The sequence below is a fragment of the Marmota monax genome, unplaced genomic scaffold (assembly GCF_021218885.2).
Source record: "Marmota monax isolate L192 unplaced genomic scaffold, Marmota_monax_Labrador192_F-V1.1 WCK01_AAM20220418_F8-fsc00065, whole genome shotgun sequence".
In the NCBI taxonomy this organism is placed as follows: domain Eukaryota; kingdom Metazoa; phylum Chordata; class Mammalia; order Rodentia; family Sciuridae; genus Marmota; species Marmota monax.
In genome coordinates this window covers 2,619,272-2,640,740 of record NW_026694038.1, presented here as the reverse complement: position 1 = coordinate 2,640,740, position 21,469 = coordinate 2,619,272, and the positions used below count along the sequence as shown (strand labels likewise).

Below are 21,469 nucleotides of genomic sequence, written 5' to 3'. Positions count from 1 at the left end.
TAGTTCTTGCCTTTTTCACAGATAACTTCTTTCAAATCACTTTCCTCTAAATTAAGTCCATAGTTCCCAGATAATCTTCAAAATAATACACTTAAAAATAACCTCAAATGTACTAACTACAAAGTGACACCAGTCATTGATATAATTGCTTAACAAAATTCATAAAGAATCATTTTAAGAACTATAAAACTTTCCCAAAGATACTAACTGAAAACCTAAATATGTCTCCAAGTTTTAGATGGCTCACTAGATTATTATTAGCAACTAATTTTAGGCACCCAGTTTATACCATTTCTAGGTGTTTTATTCTATTATTCCCTTTCAGAAAGCTAAAAATAATTTAAAATTTTAAAAAAATTAAAAGAATTAGCTAACCAACACATTAGGTTAGTTATAATTTTGGAATATCAGAGGGGGGGAGTTTGAGTCCCTAAAAGAGCAAAACCACTGCCCAGAGCAGCAGAAGATGAAAGGTAACCTGGCATGAATTAGGAGAAGTGAGTCTGAAAAGCCACTCTACACTCTGGATCTCCATTGACTCATCAGATGTAATTTCAGAGGAAAACCCCTTAACATAAGTGAGAAAATCCCTGAGAGTTAAGAGTGAACACCTTTGTAAAGATAGTCTCAGTGCAGAATCAAGGGAACTCCAATGCAGAGGTTGATGGGAAGAAAAGGTCCAGCCGAAGGATGATGGTGAACCACCTAGAGCAGAGGGACTCTATGTAGCTTACTTCCCCTCACATCTAGACCTCAAGGAGCAAAGTCAAGAACATTAGAGAATATTGCACAGTGGTTGGAACTTGGAATTTATTAAATTACCATAAAAGGTTGTTTTGGACTGGAAAAGATCAACCATCAAGTAGTAAGATTAATCACCCCCCTCACCTTTTTGTGAGAGATAATGGCACCTTATAAGCAAGTGAAGTTCCCTAAAGAGATACACTCTAGTTTATACATATTATATCTTAGGCATATAAACTTTAACAACCCTAAATCAATATGTGTGTGTTTCTTTCCCTTTCAAGGAACCTGTCCTGGACAGGCAATTAGGATTTCTTTCATGCCCAGCCATCTTATTTTGGGAAGTTTCCCCTCAGGGAGTCCCCAGCGAAAAAGGGGCCCAAGAACTTCCTTACACATACTTCATGATATTCTGATGTGTAGCCTTGCCAGTTGGTCCCTAACTAATTGCCAGAACTTATAACAGACCTAGGAGATGCTGACTACTAAGTCAATAGCTTATGAGAAGCTAAAGAAAAAAGATTTGTATGAACAATAATATCACACTGAGCCAAACAGATTTCTCACCATAGGACAGCAGTTGTACAGAATAGTGTAGATCCAGGGCATTAACAGCAATGAAAAGATTATCTGGAGGAAAAGAGTTTTCAGATATATTGAGCAACAGAAATTATGGCTGTGGTCAGCAAAACAATAGCCTCCCAAAGATCCTAATCCTCAGAACTTGAGTGAATATGTTGTTATACCACAAAAGAGAACTCAATTTGCTGATGGATTAAGTTTGCTAGTCAGATGAATCCAAAAGATCCTTAAAAATGGAAGAGGAAGGTGTGACTAAGGAAGGAAACCAGACATGGAAGCATGAGAAGAAGTCTCCCTAACACTGCTGGCTTTGAAGATGGAAGAGTAATAAGCCAAGGAAAAGACATCTGAAAATTGTAAAATAATGGATCTGCTTGTTTAAGCCAAGAAATTTATGGTAATTTGTCACAGTAGCAATAGAATTCTAACACAATGAATTAGTCATAGCCAGGAGCTCCCTGCTCAGAGTCCACAATAAAAATCCGCCTCTGGGGCTGCCTTGCTCTGGACATCCTTCCACTAACCGAACTATGATGAAAATACTCTTGAGTTCTTGACTTAAATTTCCTACATTTTTGAAGTATTTCTACAATAAACTTCCTGAGTGATTCACTGTGCCTTAAATTAGAAACTTAAGAAAGACCCCATATTTCCAAATTGTGACTAACAGTAGTGTTACTGTGCAATTTTATTTCATTAGTCATCAGATTCTGATGAACGTGAAAGATGAGCTCTATTGTGAGAAATGTTCATTTTCCTTTAGGCTTTAGGCAGTAATGAAATTAGTTCATGGACACACATTATGACCTTCATTATTGTGTGAAGTTCTAAGAAGAAAGTCTAGACAGGAAACCTAAAAATACTTAAATGGACATGCATATGTTGTATAAAATTATAGATGAACCAGATAAGTAAATACGGTTTCACCTCACAATAATCAGAGTGGGATAAAGAGAAAGTGTTACATGACCTCACCCTACCCCCACCATTCTTACTTCACAATCTTGACTGGCTAATAGGACTGAATGTAAGAATCTTTAATACTAACTCAAGCAGGGAAAGAGGTGCATTGTCTCCTTGACTGCTTTAGACACCCATGAAATAAGTTTCATTAATTTGAATTGAATTTTACAATGTGAGATGGCTGGTAGATCATGTTAGGGCTTTTGTTTTTGTTTTTATTAAGTACTCTTTGAACTACTTGTTCCCTGTAAACTGAGAATATCTTATTTCTAAAAGGTATATTAACACAAAAGAATAATATAATGTTCTTTCTTGATTACTATCAAGGATAACACGTCCCTTGACTGAAGAAATTTTACAATTGGTCAAAATAGAATAAAAATTTTCATTATATTTATCCTGAGTCTCATCATAGTCAAAGATGGACAACTTAGGGAGATGTTGAAATAGGTGAATATTCCCTCATCTAAGTAGAGTAGCCAGTGACTGCATATTTGAATTGATGATATAATATATTTTACAAACAACAAACAATTTAATAAAAAAACACCTCTTTCCTTTTATAAAAATTAGCTGAGTTTAAAAATCACACAATATACTCGAAGTAATCCCTGATCTCATCAACCTTTCCCATCTTCCCCTCTGATTAAAAGAGAAAATAATGCAACCCCAGAAACAAAAGTCAAGCTTTTAAAACATCTTACTCTTTAGTACTCTTTGGTATATTGTCTGTTGGGATAATCTCCACTGGGTAAAGAACTAAGGTAAATATCAACTGGTGAAATACATTTAAGCAACATAGATTTTTTAAAATTTATGAAGCTATACATATTCCTTTTAAAAAACCATGGCCTTTCGTTAATATCAGTTTTAAAAGGGTATATCTGATTCACTTCTTTTACATAAATTAGAACCCGTTTCAACCTATGGGATTTTTATGATTTGAAATTTTCAATTTTGCTATTCTTAAGCATTTTCAAATATAATCTAATCTAAGTTATGTAAGTGTTATATTTATTATATATTTTTATTGCTCTTAATCAGAATCAAATTTCAAGAGGAAAAGATTTTGTTCTGTTCTTGGTACATGTACAGTACGTGGCATAATAAATATTGATTGTATAAATTAGTGAATAGATATTGATACTGGGTACTATGTCAGGTTTCACTGGGAATGTGAATACTGACTTATAACAACTTCCTTATAATTTATAATCAAAATGAACCTAAAAATAATAGCAAGGATAAGTAATGTGCTATGCACTTATATAATGGAATACAAATACAATACTTAAACAAAAATTAAAATAATGGAATATATACATACAAAAAAGGATATTATTGTTCCAATATAGAGATACAGAAAGTTATAATCTCATAATTCAGAAAAGGTACAAATCATATAGGCTATGAAAGTCAAAAGATGGGATTATTTCCTCCACTTTGGAGGAAATGTGTGCTTAAATAAGGGATGAAAGAGATCACAGTATGCATGATACAAGGAATTATTAGAAAATGAAAACTGAAAAACAAATTGGAGCATGATTACGGAGAGCTATGGAAGTTAGGATATTGGTTTATACCTTAATCTGTAGTCAACTTAAAATATTTTAGGTTAATAATACCTAGCCCAGAATTTCTAGAGCCTATCACAGTGGTGTGTACATAGGAAGAACTCAAAATACAAACTATAAAATATAAAATACACACACACAATTATATGCACCCAAGAGTACATACATAACTTCATCATGTCATCATGTTTATAGTGCATACTTTTCCAATGATGACTTCACACTGTCATTCTCCTAGCCATTCCCTTTTATCTATTTGATATGCTACAGCTTCATAGTTGGGATGGGGTCATCACACTTCAAATGGGACATTATCTTTAGAAAAGATTCAGGAAGAATGAAGTCAAAGCTGGTGAACCTCTTGCCAGTTGCCAGTTGCCCAAGTTCCTACTAATAAGAACATAATGGTGACACTCATAAGCAATATATTAGAGATATATGAAGGAAAAGGATAAATGACTATTGTAAAAGTGCTTGTTAATGCAAAACAACAGATGATTACATTGAACCAGAAAAGCAGGTTGTTCCTGGAATAAAAAAATTAAACTACAACAAAGACTAACTACAAAAATTATTCATAGCAAGAATTTCTCAGTTTGGAGGATGGGGAAATTTCACATATAAAGTAAACTGTAAGTTGTTTTGCAGTTGTTTTTCAGTGCTGGGGATCAAACCCAGGGCTTTGAGTATGCAAGGCAGGCACTCTTCCAACTGAGCTATATCCCCAGCCCCTGTAAGTTCATTTTAATAACACTAAGATTCAAGAAAAGAAAAAAATTATATAAATATATATACTTATTATACACACACACACACACACACACAGACATATATATATATATATATATATATAATAAAAGCTATTTGCTTTTTTAATTCCAGAGAAAATTTATTAACCCACTCTCTTTCCCTGTCCATATCTAAACCCATATACAAATTGTGAATTGAGTATGTATTTTAACCAGAAAATCTATATGCAATGAAAAGTGGAAGAGATCACACTATATTCTATCAAAATTAAATTAAAATATAACTAACTATAGACTGAGTAAGCCTATAATTAGTTATATTTTAACCCTAAATGACCTAAATTCATTTTCTTGCCAATAAAAGAATTTTAAAAAGCAATCTGTGTATGGGGTGAAGGTGGGAGTTCATAACCCACTTGAATCAAAGTGTGGAATATGATATGTCAAGAAATTTGTAATGTTTTGAACAACCCACAATAAAAAATTTAAAAAGAAAAAAAAAAAAAAAAAAAAAAAAAAAAAAAAAAAAAAAAAAAAAAAAAAAAGCAATCCTGTTTAATTTGCCCTTCACTATCATACCTTATTAACACAGGACTATCGATGCTGATACATAATAACATGCTTATTCTTACTTCAAACCCTTGGATCCTTCTAAAACAGTTGTTCATCTTCAGTGCCATTGACACTTTTTACCAGATCAGACTTTGTTATGGGGGAATGTCCTGTGCACTGCAGGACATCTAACAGCACCACTGTCCTTTGTACCAAGTAGACCCACATAGCAAGCCCTCTTCCCCACATTATAACTGTCATAAATGCTTCCCAGCACTGCCCAACATCTTCCAAAGAGCAAAAATCACTGGCTTGGAACCACTGTGCTAGATATATATTTGCAATACTAATAAATAAGAATTCCATGTTCAACTACTAGCACAACTTAAGAAAATATAAATTAATGTTTGATAATAGAACAGAATGGGAAGGTAAAAATAAAAATTTTTAATATCTGTTAATAAAATGTTGAAAGTAGCCAGTAAAATGACAATTGCCCTTAAAGTTCAATCTGTGTCTTTGAAAATGAACAGAATTTACCACTATTAAAAAAAAAAAAAAAAAAAAAAGCTTCTCAAATCTCTCTTATGGGGAGGGAAGTGAAAAAAATACATATTCTTTACTGAAAGTACATTTTTGCAATCAAAATAGATTTCCTTTTACTTCAAAGAGACAGAAAGAGATCAAAAGGGTGAGATGATCACAAATTGCCTATGTAATTATGGTGATGGAGTTACAACATTTCATTGTTGAGGAAAGCAAGGCAATTCTAAAAAAGAATGAAAAACGAAAATATCATAAATAGCAATATTTGTTTATCAGAAGTAAAAGCATGTAACTTTTCCAAAGCATCTATTAATGCTTCCCCATTTTATCTTTTCTTTCCTTATACCCTTAAAACATTTCTGTGAGGAAGGCAGTGTTGCTGTTGATCTCATGTGAAGAGCAGATAAAGGAAATTCTAATATCATGTAGCTATTTAGTAACTTTCCTGGGACTGGAAGATTCCTCATCTTGCTTGTTGCTGTGCTGATTCCCTAATCAAAATCACAAATTAATTATGTTCTGCATTTGAGTGTCTTCTTTTGTAAATATACTAGTATATTTAACTATCACCTAGAAAATGAATACTCTATTTACATAAGATAATGTGCCCACAATTTCAAAGAAAAAGCATCAGGGTTAGTTAGAAACTATCATAACTCAAACTATTTATCTAAATACTAACTTAAACTATTTATCTAAATACTAGGGATGTGGCTCAAGTGGTAACGTGCTCGCCTGGCATGCGCGGGGCGCTGGGTTCGATCCTCAGCACCACATAAAAATTTTAAAAAAAAAAATAAAGATGTTGTGTCCACCGAAAACTGAAAAATAAATATTAAAAAATTCTCTCTCTCTATGCGCTCTCTTTTCTCTCTCTCTCTCTCTAAAAAATAAAAATATAAATAAATAAATACTAACTTATTTAAGAATACTAATGAATGTTCAATATTTAGACACATTCTGCATTTATATCTCTGAGTAGCATATTAAAATATAAAGTACTGATTTTGACATAATTTTAACTTAGGAAATCATAACAATGAATCAAAGTTCTGTGGAGGTGCCATTGTAGAATAGTTCCATCTATAAAAATCAAATTCAAAAATAATAATAATCTACATATTTAAAAAATATATTTGCATATTTTATACTAAAGTTTTAGAAATTCAGGTAAAATTTAAATTTAAGAAGTAAGACTTATAACAACAATGAGACATGGATTATTTTGAGTTTCTTAGATAATTAGGGGGACACAATAATATGTTAGTAAAAAAAAAATTGCGATTCCCCAAAAACACTTCATTGTCAGAAGAGAACACAGCATTCTAAATGTTACAGAAGGGAAGTAGGGAGCAATATCAGACATTGTGGGTAAATACTTCAAAATGCATATTCTTCTACCACTAGAAGAATACATGTACACACACACACACACACACACACCACAGTCTGAGTCCAAAGTCCTACAACCCAAAAGGAAAAGCCTAGAAGGATCTGAAAGAGAAGACAAGAAAAGGATCAGGGAGGAAAATGTAGCATAGAGGCCCACTGAGTAGAGGGCCAAAGAGTACAAATAGCTGTGGATCCCACAAGGAAGTATAGAAGACACAGAGCTTTTAAGGCCTTCGCTGTCCCTATCTCCAGGGCCAGGGCTAGGGAGAAGAAGTGAGTTGCCAATGGCACAAAATGTAAGCAGGTACTTACTCATTCTGGATCAGGCAAGTTAATGAGCTTCAGAGCAAATGCCTCTCCAAATTTTGTACTCCAGTCACTTCACTTAGCTCAGGTAATACAGATCCTGCTGGGACTCCCTCCCTACCTTTCCCTGCAGGGAAAACAAGCCTATTTGGAATGAAGAGAAACTTGACCTCTTTAAAAATAAAGCCTTCATTCCTGTTTCCTAATACCAAACACGTTCCCCTTAGAGATGAAAGAGTTAGTAAGAGTTAATTGATCAAATGCAATGACAATTACGGAAGCCTTCCTTCTGTAATAAAGAGAAGGCTAGGAGAGAAGTCCTGAAGGGGCCTGAGGTCCTTATAGTATGCTTACATTGTTGCAGTTACTTGTCCCCAGGGCAGGGCCAATCAAATGTAGTGACTGAGGATTTTGACGAATATGCAGAGTTCTGTTAGATTCAGAAGTACATTGCACAGGGCTAGGATTGTGGCTCAGTGGCAGAGCACTTGCCTAGCACGTGTGAGGCACTGGGTTCGATTCTCAGCACCACGTATCAATAAATAAAATAAAGGCTCATTGACAACTAAAAAAACATTTAAAAAAAAAAAGAAAAAGTACATTGCCCAGAAAAAGACAATCGTTTCTACTCATCAACTTTTTGTTTGAAAATCTTTTTCTGAAGCAAATTCTCATTACTATATAGTACCCACTAGTTTAGAATATTTGATGAATTTGATATTGGTCAAAATTTGGTTATATTTTTAAGGGGATATATTTTCTCAACAAATTAAACACTAGTTGATGGCCAACCACTAAAACCATTGTTTTCAAGAATATTACAAACACTTTAATATTTAAAATGTTATTTATTTATAAACATGATATTGGCCTCTCCCTCTCCACTTACTAGCATGGGAGCTACAAGGATCTGTGTGTGTGTGTGTGTGTGTGTGTGTAGAAATAACAAAATATCCTATAACTCAGATTGTTTAAAAACGTTTTCCAAAATCTGGAGATACACTTCAATTTTTTTTCTTTTTTTAAATATTATTTTAGTTACTGGTGGACTTTTATTTTACTTATTTATATGTGGTACTGAGAATCAAACCCCAGTGCCTTACACATGCTAGGTAAGCGCTCTGCCACTGAGCCGCAACCCCAGTCACTCAATTTTTTCTTGATCTATAATGTTTAAAATTTATAAATAAAGCTTCAATTCTATATTAACAAAGCACTAATACATTTTAGATACAGCACTCACACAAAAGTAATATTCAGATAACAATACGAATCAATGGAAGATGATTGCTTAATCTCCCCACTATTTGTTCTGCCCCTTCCATTGTGGTAGAATTTTCATTGGGCACATTACTGTAAAGACCTTCCTTCTTTGTAACCTGTTTAGGTTTGTGAGACCATGTGACTAAGCTCTCATTACTGCAATGTGTGTAAACATTTTATACTGCCTGGGTATCTGCTCTCCTACTCTGTCTTCCTTTACCTGATGGCTGGGAAATAAGAGCAACTGAAGGGATCACCTTAAACTAGAAATGGAAACCCCAAGCTGAGAGGATCTCAGGGACTCCCAGCTAACCATACTCTGCTCACCTCTAGACTGCAATGTGGGAGAAAAGTGTGTTCTGATCTTGTCTGTGTCACATCAACTCAGCCTGTATCCCACTAGTACAATATGATACATTTAACTAATTCAACAAATGAATGATATTTGCAGAGTTATGTTTATATGTCAATATGTAGTTTATATGGATTGTATCATCATTCCAACAACTCCATAACATTACCTTGGCCAAATTATAGAGCTAACAATTGACAGAACCAATTGATGGACATATGTGCTCCAAATGATTACATAATGGAATAATAATTCAATAAGAGATATTTTAAAACTTTAATGTATTAGGGTCAGCAATACTTCTTAAACCTCCTCACTCTTGATTTCTAACAGAAGATAGGCAAGAAACCTACGTAAAATCCACATCTGTTAAGAGTATTGAATGCATTCAATAACATTAATCAACTTTCCCTAGACTGATGTTTTATGACCCCATTAAGCAATTTTCATAAAACTACAAGGATGTATTATTTTAGCAATGTGGCTCATTACATTGGTTCTTGGCCTTCATGTAAAACTGGCTTTACCTGTGAAGCAAGTAAAATTAATTACGTTAATTGATTTGTGAAGAAACCAAATTTCTACAATATTAACTTCGGTCCAGGGACCTATTTAATTCCTCCCCTCCTTCAACTTCTGGTCCTCAGCATGCATTCAACACTTCTGATGTCTGTCACTCAGTGTCAGTGTCTGTCATACATGAGAACCCAAGTTTGGTCTCCAGCACTTCAAAAACAAATAAACAAAAACCCACAACAATGCCCCCAAACTTAGCTCAAAGTTCATTCTCAACAATGTTATTTTTCAAGCGGTTTTTGCCTCAAGTTTACATGGCTTAAAAAAATGTATTCCTTTTGCCCAAATCCTGGACCTTCTGTCTAGGAAAAGTTAGGAAGCAATGGGATCACTTATCCTGTAAGAGGATGTTCTCCATGTGCCCTAATACCTGAATTATTTTTCCTGTAGCGAATTCTGCTCAGTCTCCAATGCAGACACACACACACACACACACACACACAGAGAGAGAGAGAGAGAGAGAGAGGAAGAGAGAGAGAGCTTCCCTAACATGTCATTCTCTTACACATAATACATCTGTCACTATATTGAGGTACGTTCCTCATAAACAAAAAATTATGGGGATTTTCATCTTTTCCATCTACTTTTTTATCCTAATTCAGTCAAAGTCATTAATTCATACAATTTTACAGTCTTCTAAGCCATCTATACTTCCTAAGACCAAATGGAAACTCGGTGAAATTTTTTTTACTTAATGTTTTATTGCAAAACACAGATTTGGCAATAGAAGATTCATATCATAACATGAAATAAAATAACGAGGTCAGCCAAGCAAGTGGTTTTTGAGGCTAGAGAGGCACTGAAAAGGTTTCCAAGAGCTTATTTTTAATCTCAATCTGTCAATAAAAAGTATCATGTAACTTAAAACCAGAATCTGTCATTTGTCATTTTTTTTCTCCTTGTGGTTGAATGAAAGCCCTTAGTCAATTTAAACAGTATTTAAATGAAAATTAATAAATAATATTTGCTGGAACATCCACAAATACCGTTGCTCAGTCTCACTTATATGCTGCACACTTTCTCAGTGTAACATATCTTCCCCAGGGAATCACTACAGATTCCTACTGTCAATTTACAATAGCTTTCAGGCATCTTTTCACCCCAAGCACTGGGGATTTTTGATGAGCTGTGTCAGTTCTCTGAGAAAAGAAACTGTTTGTCTACTCTTGGTAGCCTGCACAGTGCCTGGAACACATTATGTGCTCAATGAGGATGGATTAGAATTAAATCTCATCACTGGTGTTCATAAGAAATACCCTTCATTTCCAAATGTATTCCTTATCTCACAGATACAGATTTAGTACCCTTATGTAAAAGATTTGGGACCAGAAATTCTTCAGATTTCAAATCTCTTCTGAACCATTTGCTTACATTATATATATATATATATATATATATATATATATATACACACACACACACACACACACACACACACACACGAGATGTCTCGGGAATGAGACCCAAGTCTAAATATGCTCAACCTAATATTAGTTTTACTCAAAACTCTCTTGTAGAATAAAATTATGGCATTTGCAATAAATGGATGGAGTTGAAGAATATCATGCTAAGCAAAGTAAGCCAACCCTCCCCCCCAAAAAAAAAACAAAGGTCAAATATTCTCTCTGATAAGTGGATGCTAACCCATAAAGGGTGGGCGGGCGTGGGGAGAATGGAGGAACTTTGGGCAAAAGGGAGGGAAGAAAGGGGTGGAGGTATGGAGGTAGGAAAGATGGTGGAATGACATGAACATCATTACCCTAGGTACATGTATGACCGCACATATAGTGGGACTCTACATCAAGTACAACCAGAGAAATGAAAAGTTGTGCTCCATTTGTGTACAATGAATCAAAATTCATTCTGTTATCACGTATAACTAATTGGAACAAATAAAAAAAACTCTTCTGTTTTTAATTCTATAATTGTTTCATAAAGAGGTTCAGAAGAAATTTTAAAGTCTTATACTTAACTTATCAATATGTTTCCATTTCTCTCAGAGAGGAATATTCACATGCAAGGTGAATGTTCCTAATCTAAAAACGTGAAATCCAAAATGCTCCAAAATTGGAAACTTTCTGATTACCCAATAATGCTACAAATATAAAATTCCACACTTGACACCATGAGCTAGGTCACAGTCAAAACATATACCATTTCACTTAATCAACCCACCACATATTAAAATATAAACAGGGTCCTTGTATCACTAAGAACACAAGGTGAGAGTACATGTAACAAAAAGTTATTACATGACTTACACTGAAATTGAAGTTGTGAGACCCCATACAAATGACATTTAACTTTGATTAATCTTACAGAATATATATATAAATGCTCTAACCCATGAAAAATAATCTAAGATTCTATAAAATATTTATATCACATATTAATGTCCTTTTCAAAAAAAATTTAAAGTAACTTTCACAACCAATTTAGAAATCATAAGAAAAAAATCATCTTTTATTGTATTTCCATTTCTTGCACCAAAATCTTTATTAGCAATCTCAATTGATCATTCCAATCTCTGGACATTGTTATAAATACTTTTCAAATTTTTTTTTAAATAAAATCTATCCTCAAAGAACAAAGATGAGTTTCCATTGAGGATATTAAAAAGAACCATTATAGACTTGGAAGTCATCACTACCTAAGAAATATATTCTGAGGAATGGAAACACTGTGGTAACATGCACATGGCACCCAACTGTGAATACTGGGACATACACAGATCAGGGACTCATCTGAGAGCTGGTGTAAACTGTAAAGTAGTATAAACTGTAAAGCATGGTGAGTTTCATTAACTGCTAGGGGTGGTACTCTTGTTCACAATAACTAGCAGTAGCAAGGGTTTCTCTCAGAATGTCACTTCTACATCCACAGGAAAAATCACATTCTATCTATAACATAGATACACACTTTCTTACAAAACAGAAGGACATTCAAATTATCAAGTTCCTTTGATGGATTTTACTCACATCAACAAGCTGATTGACTCCACTTGCTGTTTTTGCCAGTGTGACAAGGTCTTCCTGCATCTTATCAACCCATGACTTGATACTGTAGAAATCAGAAAGAAAAATATTCTATCACATCTTTGACAAATAAAGGTCACATGGTGACATTTTATATCCATGCTTCAGATAATTCATAAATTGTCCTTAGATCTTTCTTCTTCCTCCTAGCTCCCACATGTCCACCCTCCCATTCCACCTTCCAATTTCAAAGCAGTCAACCTTTAGATACAAATGTTTAGGATGCTAAAACATCCACAAATCCAAAAGAGAAAAAATTACATGGATGTCTTCTATGATACGAAGGCAAACATTTGCTTATTTTTCTTAAAATGTAATAAATATATTACTAAGTAGAACATTCTAAATTACAAATGCTGTATTTTTGCATACAAGTCCTCTGAATATAATAGTGAGAGTACAATAAATGCAGACTATTTGAAAAATGGAAGAATAATCCTACCATTCAGATATTTGCTCTAATTCTTTTATTTAGTTATTTCATTTATACCATATGATAAATACAAACATATGCTGACACAAATATTCTATAAACATATCCTTTTTAATGACTACTTAATATTCCATTATCTCCACATTCTATACTACCATTCTTTAAAAAAAAAATCATCTGTTTTTAACCACTACAAATCATACTGCAATATTTTAGTGGACAATTTTAAATGCACTTTATTTCTTTAGCTAGACACTTAGATATGAATTCTGGATCAAAGTTTAAATTTTAAAGCAATGGTCTTGATCATTAAAATTATGATCCAAAGATTTAAGTTCAAGTCCTTTCTTTAGATCAATGCAAAGAAAATCTTAAAGTATAAGCTATGGTTTCAGGGCATTTTAGGAAAACCTAAATACATCTTCTATCTCAGTTATTTCTGGCATTCGAAACAGTACCAAATACCACACAATTTTTCTGATTCATGTCAATATAATTTAATTTTCAATTTCCTCATCTATTTCATTTATTCATCCTCACAGTCACAGTGGCCTGAAATCACATCTACCCAGGAAGTTGAGGCGGAAGGATCACAAGTTCAAGGCTAGCTGGACACCTTAGTGCAACTATGTCTCAAAAGCAATAAAAACAGAAGGGCTGGAGACGTAGCTCAGCAGTAAAATAAATAAATAATAAATAAATAAGTAAATAAATAAATAATTTATGTTCTTTTCTCTCCAGGCAATTATACGGAAACATAAGTAATCTGATAAAATGATGAGATGTTTACTTTGAATATGAGCTTTACTCTACGTACGTACGATCTAAATCATGGAAACTTAGCTTTAGATGTCTTTTCTTCCTTAGATAACACAGAAGAGTTCCAGTAGTACATCATGGTCACCAATTTTTTTTTCAGCTAAACTCATATGTAATATAATAAACAATAAATGTGAAATAAAAATATAACATGGGAAAGGGATTTAAATGAGGTTTAAGAGAACATATAAAAGAATAATAAGCTGACAAACTAAAGAGGAAGAAGGGAAACTAGAAAGTCAGTCATAAAAATGGATGAAGTGCCAGAGAGTAAAATACGGAGGCATGATTTATGTGTAAAACAAACTTAGTAAATAAATTAGCACTAGGAACACTTTAGCACAAACAAAAATAAAGGATAACATTTATTGAACCATGCTTTATGAATAGGATAGAAGAAAGGTAAATGAATATCAAGAAACAAAATCAAATAGAAATTTATAGGGCTATTAAAATGAACGGTGCACATAATGTCATCCTGATAGTACAGTTTGTGCTATTTATGAGCTGGTGCATACATCTGAACAACATTATAAGCAACAACCAATCAATATTCTTAGTATTGCTATTAGAGAATTACAATTATGCCCCAGTTTTACATTGAAAACAAACAAACAAAATACAGTAGAGTATAGGAAGAGCAAAGAACATTAGTACTATTTTCTAATTCAGATCAGACTATCTTGTTGCTCTAAGCAGTTACTGAGTAAGTCATGGAATATGGAAAAACTGAATCATCTCTTCTCAAATAAACTATCAACACTGACAAAAAGCAAGAAGTGTTATACATCCCTTTAGCTGGGAAACTGAGAGACGAATATATCTAATGACTGAATTCTGATTTATGCCCAACTAAGCTAAAATATGCACTCTCTCCTGACACCTGTGGGCACTGTCACTACCAATGTTCACTGAGGTGAACTTTTTTGCACTGCAAAGCACTTTAGGACATGTCCAGTCTTCTCTGCCCCACTGACAAGCTGTCAAGAACACTTTACAGGAGCACGAATTATTGTACAGATATAAAGTGTTAGCTGATTTTCCTAAAATATTATATAAGCAGTCTACTTTCACCATTGAATTACAAGGTGATAAAGACCAGGAAATAAGGAAAGGTCACATTTACTTCAAAAGTGGAAAATTACAAAATAGATAATACTCATGTGCAAATATTTATCAATCTTTTTCTTACTTGGTAAATCATCAAGCACATATGTATAATCATTTTATTAAATTTATCCAGATGGAACTATAAAATTTTGGGGAAATAATGGGAGAAACAAAATTTTCACATAATAAGAAAGGAACATGGCACTCCACCAGGAAGAATTTATTGTTCACTCTTGACATTGTTCAGCTACCAGGAGGGAGTCACTTAATGCTTATTCATAGTGGTATGGGGAGGCTGGTAGAAGAGGCTATAGGCAACAAAGAAATGCTCAGTATATGGCCCCCGCCTTTCTTATGTCAGCCTTTGCCTTGCTCTAGGATCCTGCATTAAAAAGAGAAAAGCATAATTTTTTATTAATTTTATAACTACATGGAGATATTCACAAGAGATTCAAGTACTAAAAAAAAAAATGACCAAAGCATGGAGTTTATATACTTTTGAGGCAAAGAATGATTAATTTGTGAAGGGATGATGGAACAAATAAATATAGAGATTAAGGTAGTTAATTCTAGGAATGTTACTAAGAAATATATGGAAGGCATAGAAGCTAGTGAAAAATTAGAGTTACTTCAGGATTTATTTATTCATATTCACTGTAGCCCTAATTTCCAGTCTCTGGTGGTCAGAGCTAGTTTTCATTCTTGGTATGTAAAGGGCATCCCTCTCAAAAGAACCTCCAGGGCTTGCTGCAGGTAGGAAACACAGGATAAATGGCTCTTTCTGAAGTTCTAGCTCCTCAAGTGACCAGTCTGAAATAATCAATATACCAACTGGGAATATTTTGGAATGGCATATCATTAATTCCTTCAAGGCTTTCTGGAGAAGTAGCTATTTAAAATTACAAAATTGAACAAAGTCAGAGTGAAGCCAAAGAGAATACAAAGCATAGCTTATTTAACAACTTCAAGAAGTCCAAGCTTGGCAAATGATATGAAATTGAGGCAGGAATGGAAGGGCAAAATTCATCCAGAAAGATGGTCCAGACCAAGAATCTGAAATAACCTTTTGAAGCATTTAGATGGTTTTCTCAAAATAATGGACGAACAGTAGAAAATGAGAAGCCAGAAAGAAAGAAGACAAGTAGAAATAAACAATCCAACAGAAATTCCTAAGTATGCATCACAAGATTTCTTGTACTGTTAGATAAAGAAAATGATTGGGGGGCTAGAGTTGTGGCTCAGCGGTAGAGTGCTAGCCTAGCACATGTGAGGCCCTGGGTTTGATCCTCAGCACCATATAAAAATAAAAAATAAATAAAATAAATGTATTGTGTCCCTCTACAACTAAAAAATAAATATTAAAAAAAAGAAAATGATTGGGAAGAAAAATTGGGAAATGATTCAGGGAGTTCCTCAATTAGATTATGATAGGGCATTTTAATATAGAAAGTATGGGGGAAGACCAATTTGGAGGGACATTGATAAGTTTTGCTTGCTGTGTTGGGGATTGAACCCAGGACCCCACACATGCTTAAGCAAGCACTCTGCCACTGACTGAGCTACAGCCCCAACCCATGAGTTTCTGTTTTGGGATTTAATTAAAGGTGTTTTTTTTTTTTTTTTTTTTTTTTAAGAGAACAGAATAGACATGTAATAGTTGAATATACAAAGGTTTACAGTTCTAGAAAAGAATTCTCCATAGAATTTAAGAATTTGGTGGTTACAACATATATAAAGAGCATGTAAAAATCAAAGTACAACTTCCAAAAGAGAGTAAATGAAGGAAGAAAAATAAACAGAAGTTAAAAATCTCAAAAATAACATTTAAGGAACAAGCAGAGGAATCTGAGTAGTGACCAGAGAGGAGAATCCCTAAACCATGAGATGTCAGAAGCCAGAGGGGAAAAATATTTCCAAAGAGTGGAAGGGATTACAGTATCATAAATAAATCTACCTTTGCTGGGAAAATGGAAGAAACAGTGTGGGAACTAGAAGGGAATGGAGAATGAGGACCTGAGGTTTCTCTTGGGTTTTAATGTGATAGATATGGGCATATTTCTATGTAAAAGGAGAAAGACAAGAGGGGAGGGAGACATTAAAGATTCAAGAGAATATATAATTTATTGACAGTGGTGGGATTCAGGAAATGCAACCCCCAAATAGGGCACTTTGACATTTGACAAAACAGCAAAAGCAGAAAGCTCTCTTTGCCCTTCTCCCTGTGGACTCATGTGACAGGTGTCCTGCTCTAAATCCAAAGGGAAAAAAACAGCACACAGGAAAACCGAGTATTATCAGAACCAACAGGCCTTGTAGATCATGTCCTTTTGTTCACCAATTGTACTTCCTCAGTATTGTCCATAAAAATATGTACCTATCTCTTGATCTTTGGTTCTTCATTTTCTGAAGCCTCCCAAGTCATTTTAAAGTTTTATTAGATTCAATAAATTTATATGCTTTTCTCTTGCTAATATGAATTTTTAAACAGGGCTCTCAGCCCTGAACCTTGCAATATGTGAGGAAAGCAATCTTCTCTACAACACAGCAAGGTCTTTCAAAAGTCACTAGATTCATTACACTTTTCTTGCTCACTTACTGTATCCTAAACACGAGAGGATAAAAGTAATGGATGAGGAGGAAAGAATCAAAACAAAGGAGAAATCTAGAGTGCGGCTCTAAGGGAAGACAGTTCTTCCATAGGTACTGGAAAGGAAGAGGAAAAGTTTTGAGATAAGTGGAAATAACTGCAACAACTAGTGCAAAAAGTTGAGACAGTTCTAGTTTATTGGTCTCTATTTCCTTTGTAATAAGCAAGAAAGAGTCATCTGTTCAGAGATAGTAGGTAAGGAAGTAGAATAGAGAGGTGGAGGTTTACAGAGTGGCTGGAGATGTTTAAGGATCTGCACTATACTGAAGGTCATAGGATTCCATTGGTACTAATCAACATAGCTGTGTGAATTTCTTACCAATACCAGGCTGTGGAGGGCAAGATCAGAGAAAAACGGCACTCAGATGAATGTGGGACAGACACCAGCAGGTAGGAAAGGAGGCACAGAAAAGTAAACTGAAGGTCATGACAATTTCTAGATCTCTACTGATTCTACATAACAAAGACTACTAAAATATTCATTAAAATGTCATAATATATTCATAAACAATGCTTGTTTTCTAAACCCTTTTTCTATAGAACCAAAAATCCTTTTTTTACAGTATTTCCAAGAGAATGTGAAAATACTGTATTGCCAAATTCCAAATCTTTGTCATCATTTTTTGAATTTTCAGTCTTATAAAAAAATATAATGTAGCAACTTAGAGAAAGGGACCTGCGTACACATATCTCATTTTAAGTCACTTACAATATATATGTATTTTTTAAATAATAAGTTACCAAAAGCATGGTGAAATAAAACAGATTGCTCTCAGAAAGTTTAATACTGTGATTCAAAAGCCTTTTAGATATAAATGCATATTACAATCTCTGGTCTGACCAAATTCATTGAGCGTATATTTTGTTATATAAGAACAATAGAATTAGAATAATAGATAAGCTGTTTTCTTGAGAAAACACACTGGACTTTCATGCTCAGGGTGACAGAACACACTTGACCCTTCTTGTTAAAAATGCATATTCCTTGGCTTCAAGGCTCAGGTGCTACCAGAAGCTTCAATGTTACAGAAAAGACTTGAGCATGATAGGAAGTCAAAGAGTAAGAAGAATGAATAGTATATGTGGGGAAAACTGTGAGAAGCTCTGGAGTCTGGGCATGCAGAGAAGGGGTGCACATCCTATTTCTTGTCCCTTTCTTACCCCACGTCCCTCACTGTTCCACTGCCCTCTTGAATCTTGTGTGCTTTTTGCTCCTATGACCCTATTTGTTTGGCTCTTGTTTTCTTTATTATTATCAACTGATTCCTTTTCATTTTCCTAAGGATAAATACAATTATTTCTCAACATCCATCTTCAACTTTAATACATTTTTCTCCTTCCTCTCTTCTACTTGTACTTCCTCAAAATCTTATGCTTCAACTGTCACCTTTACTTATATAGTCCCTAAATTTGAGATCCACTTGTTCCTCAACTACCATTTGAATGCTCCACTTTGACATTCCATCATTCCTGTCCAAAGATGTATCATATTGAACTCAATATTTTCCCTCTGCAGACTACAAACTCTTTGTATCCTTTTTCTCTATTGGCAATCCATCTACCCCATTATCAAGAATCATAGCACCAATTTCTTCATCTTTCCCTCCTACGATCCTGTTAAATAATCATGTCCCAGCTTTTCTCCATACATAGCTGATAGCTAAAAACATTGAGACTTTATTTTGTACCACCTCCATGCTAAAATATCTAATATGTATCCTTGCATTACTACCAATTAGAAAAATGTAGACAGGAGAAAACATTCCGGAAGTTAAGCAACCCAGCCCTCTCTCCCTTCTTATTTCCTAAGACCTTCTACTGTGCATTGGCTGTACTTTTCCTCATTCATCCTTCAACCTCCACCTAGAATTAATCTTCCACCTCAATTGTAAACTGATAAATCCCCAAATACTTTCATACCACCTTTCACAATCTCCCAAACCAAGAATGTTTACTTCTATCCACAGAATTCCAAAAGTACTTTAGCTGTGCTTTGTGTTTATTTTTCTGACACTTCCGTGATTAGATGAATATGCTTTTTTTTCTCATTTATCACTGTATCCCCAAACTTTCTACTGAAAAATCGCCTTGGATATAGCAGGCACATAAGCATTGACTGAACATAGAGATATGTACTGAAATGAAATTCAACTGTACTACTATTGTTTAAAAATCACAAATATATTTAATGATTCCATTGTTTCAAACACACAAATTCTCTTTAAGCATAACTTCTCCCTATAATCCACATCAGAATAAAATCAACTGTAAGATGTACACCTTTGTAAACAACATCCATCTTTTGACAAACAGCAAATTTTCAAAATGTGGACCTAATAATTTTAAGGAATTATTAAATCTCTTGAAATTCTAAATCTTTTAAGTATATTCAATGCCAAGGAGAAAAATCAAGTCTTGTAATCTCTCTTTGTCCCTTGCCAACTCATTATAGTCAACAACATTATTTTCAGCAGTTTGATGTTGTGTCCAGATTGAATGTAATTTGTAGCATTCTCTAAGATATTACTAAAAATTGAGGTATTTCATTGCATAATTGAAATAACCTTATTATATCCTCTACTTCACCTTATTGAACAGAAACAATCAAAATTCTAAAAGCACACATACAAAATATTGATATTTGCATTAAGTTTGAGAGAAAAACTTGCCATTCAATAAACATTGTTCCTTTTAAAGCTGGATTTGTCTGTAATATTGTTTCAAAAGAGTAATGCATACTTTAGAAAGCAACTTTCAAAAAGCAAAAAAAAAAAAGAGAGATAATAATCCATTTCATCTTGTACACATTTGAAGAACATCAAATTCAGAAAAGCACAAATTATACCCTATTTAATCTATTGTGAAGTGTTAACAGTTGAGAAAAAAGTGTCAAGTCTTTATAATTTCCTATTAAATTGTTTTGAAAAAGCTAAAGAAAATTTTCCTGGCTGGAAAAATGGAGTCAGTGTGATAGCTAAGAATTGTTATAATAGGTCCTAAACTAGACTAACTGTCCTTGCATCCTATATTTTATGTGGGTAAGTCTTGTGGGGTGTAGTGGGAGGAGAATGTGTTTAAAACTGCTTCTGTTTGTATAGAGAGAATATTAAAATAGGCATCTTTATTCTACTATAATTATTGTAAAGACAAAGACAGATATACCACAAGAAAAAGAAAGGGAGGTGGGCTTGTTACAGTAAGGGATTTACAGGAGGGGTGGTGAGAAGGTGAGAAGTTTTTGCCAATTGGGGCCTTGTCCTAAGACAGTTCTCTGCCTATGCCATTATATTTAAGAAATAATCTTATTTTTAAGGCAATAAAAGACACAGTTATGCCTTGTAGAGCTGGGAAAAATTAAAATATCAAAAAATTAAAATATCAAAAGATCTAACAAACTGACCATTTCAAGTGTGCTGGAATATAAATAGCTTATTCACAAATGTGAAGTAATAAGATCATATATTTCAAAAGTCAACTGTTCTACTTGCTATAAATATTCTACCAATGCCAAAAGGCTCCTATTTTTGTTATATAATAAACCACCCGCAGTGTCCCTGTAGGTGGGTAAAAATAACATAAGTAAGCCAAAGATTTAGATAACCTAGACATGCAAGTTTATTTAATATCCCTTTCATAGCATGGATAACTATATAGTGAAATACTTTTATTTTTTGTGGTATAAATGGAGAGTTTGGTACCTACATTAAATTATAGGATTGCTTGAAAAACGAATATTATGCCAGGACTATAAGTTCCTGAAATTATTTTCAATTTAAACCATTTTCAGTAACACCATTGCTCTGTTTTTAGAAAGCTGTTTCAACTT

At 33.8% G+C, this 21,469-nt stretch overlaps 1 protein-coding gene across 14 annotated transcripts in view; it reads right to left on the bottom strand.

The window, feature by feature from the left end:
• The window catches only part of Cacna2d1 (calcium voltage-gated channel auxiliary subunit alpha2delta 1), a 467,177-nt gene that overhangs the window by 361,943 nt on the left and 83,765 nt on the right, over positions 1 to 21,469 (bottom strand). For all 14 annotated transcript variants that reach the window (XM_058585488.1, XM_046464140.2, XM_046464143.2 and 11 more), the window contains exon 2: positions 12,578 to 12,659. In XM_058585488.1, the coding sequence (XP_058441471.1) occupies positions 12,578 to 12,659 (82 nt within the window). The remainder of the gene's footprint in view (positions 1 to 12,577; positions 12,660 to 21,469) is intronic.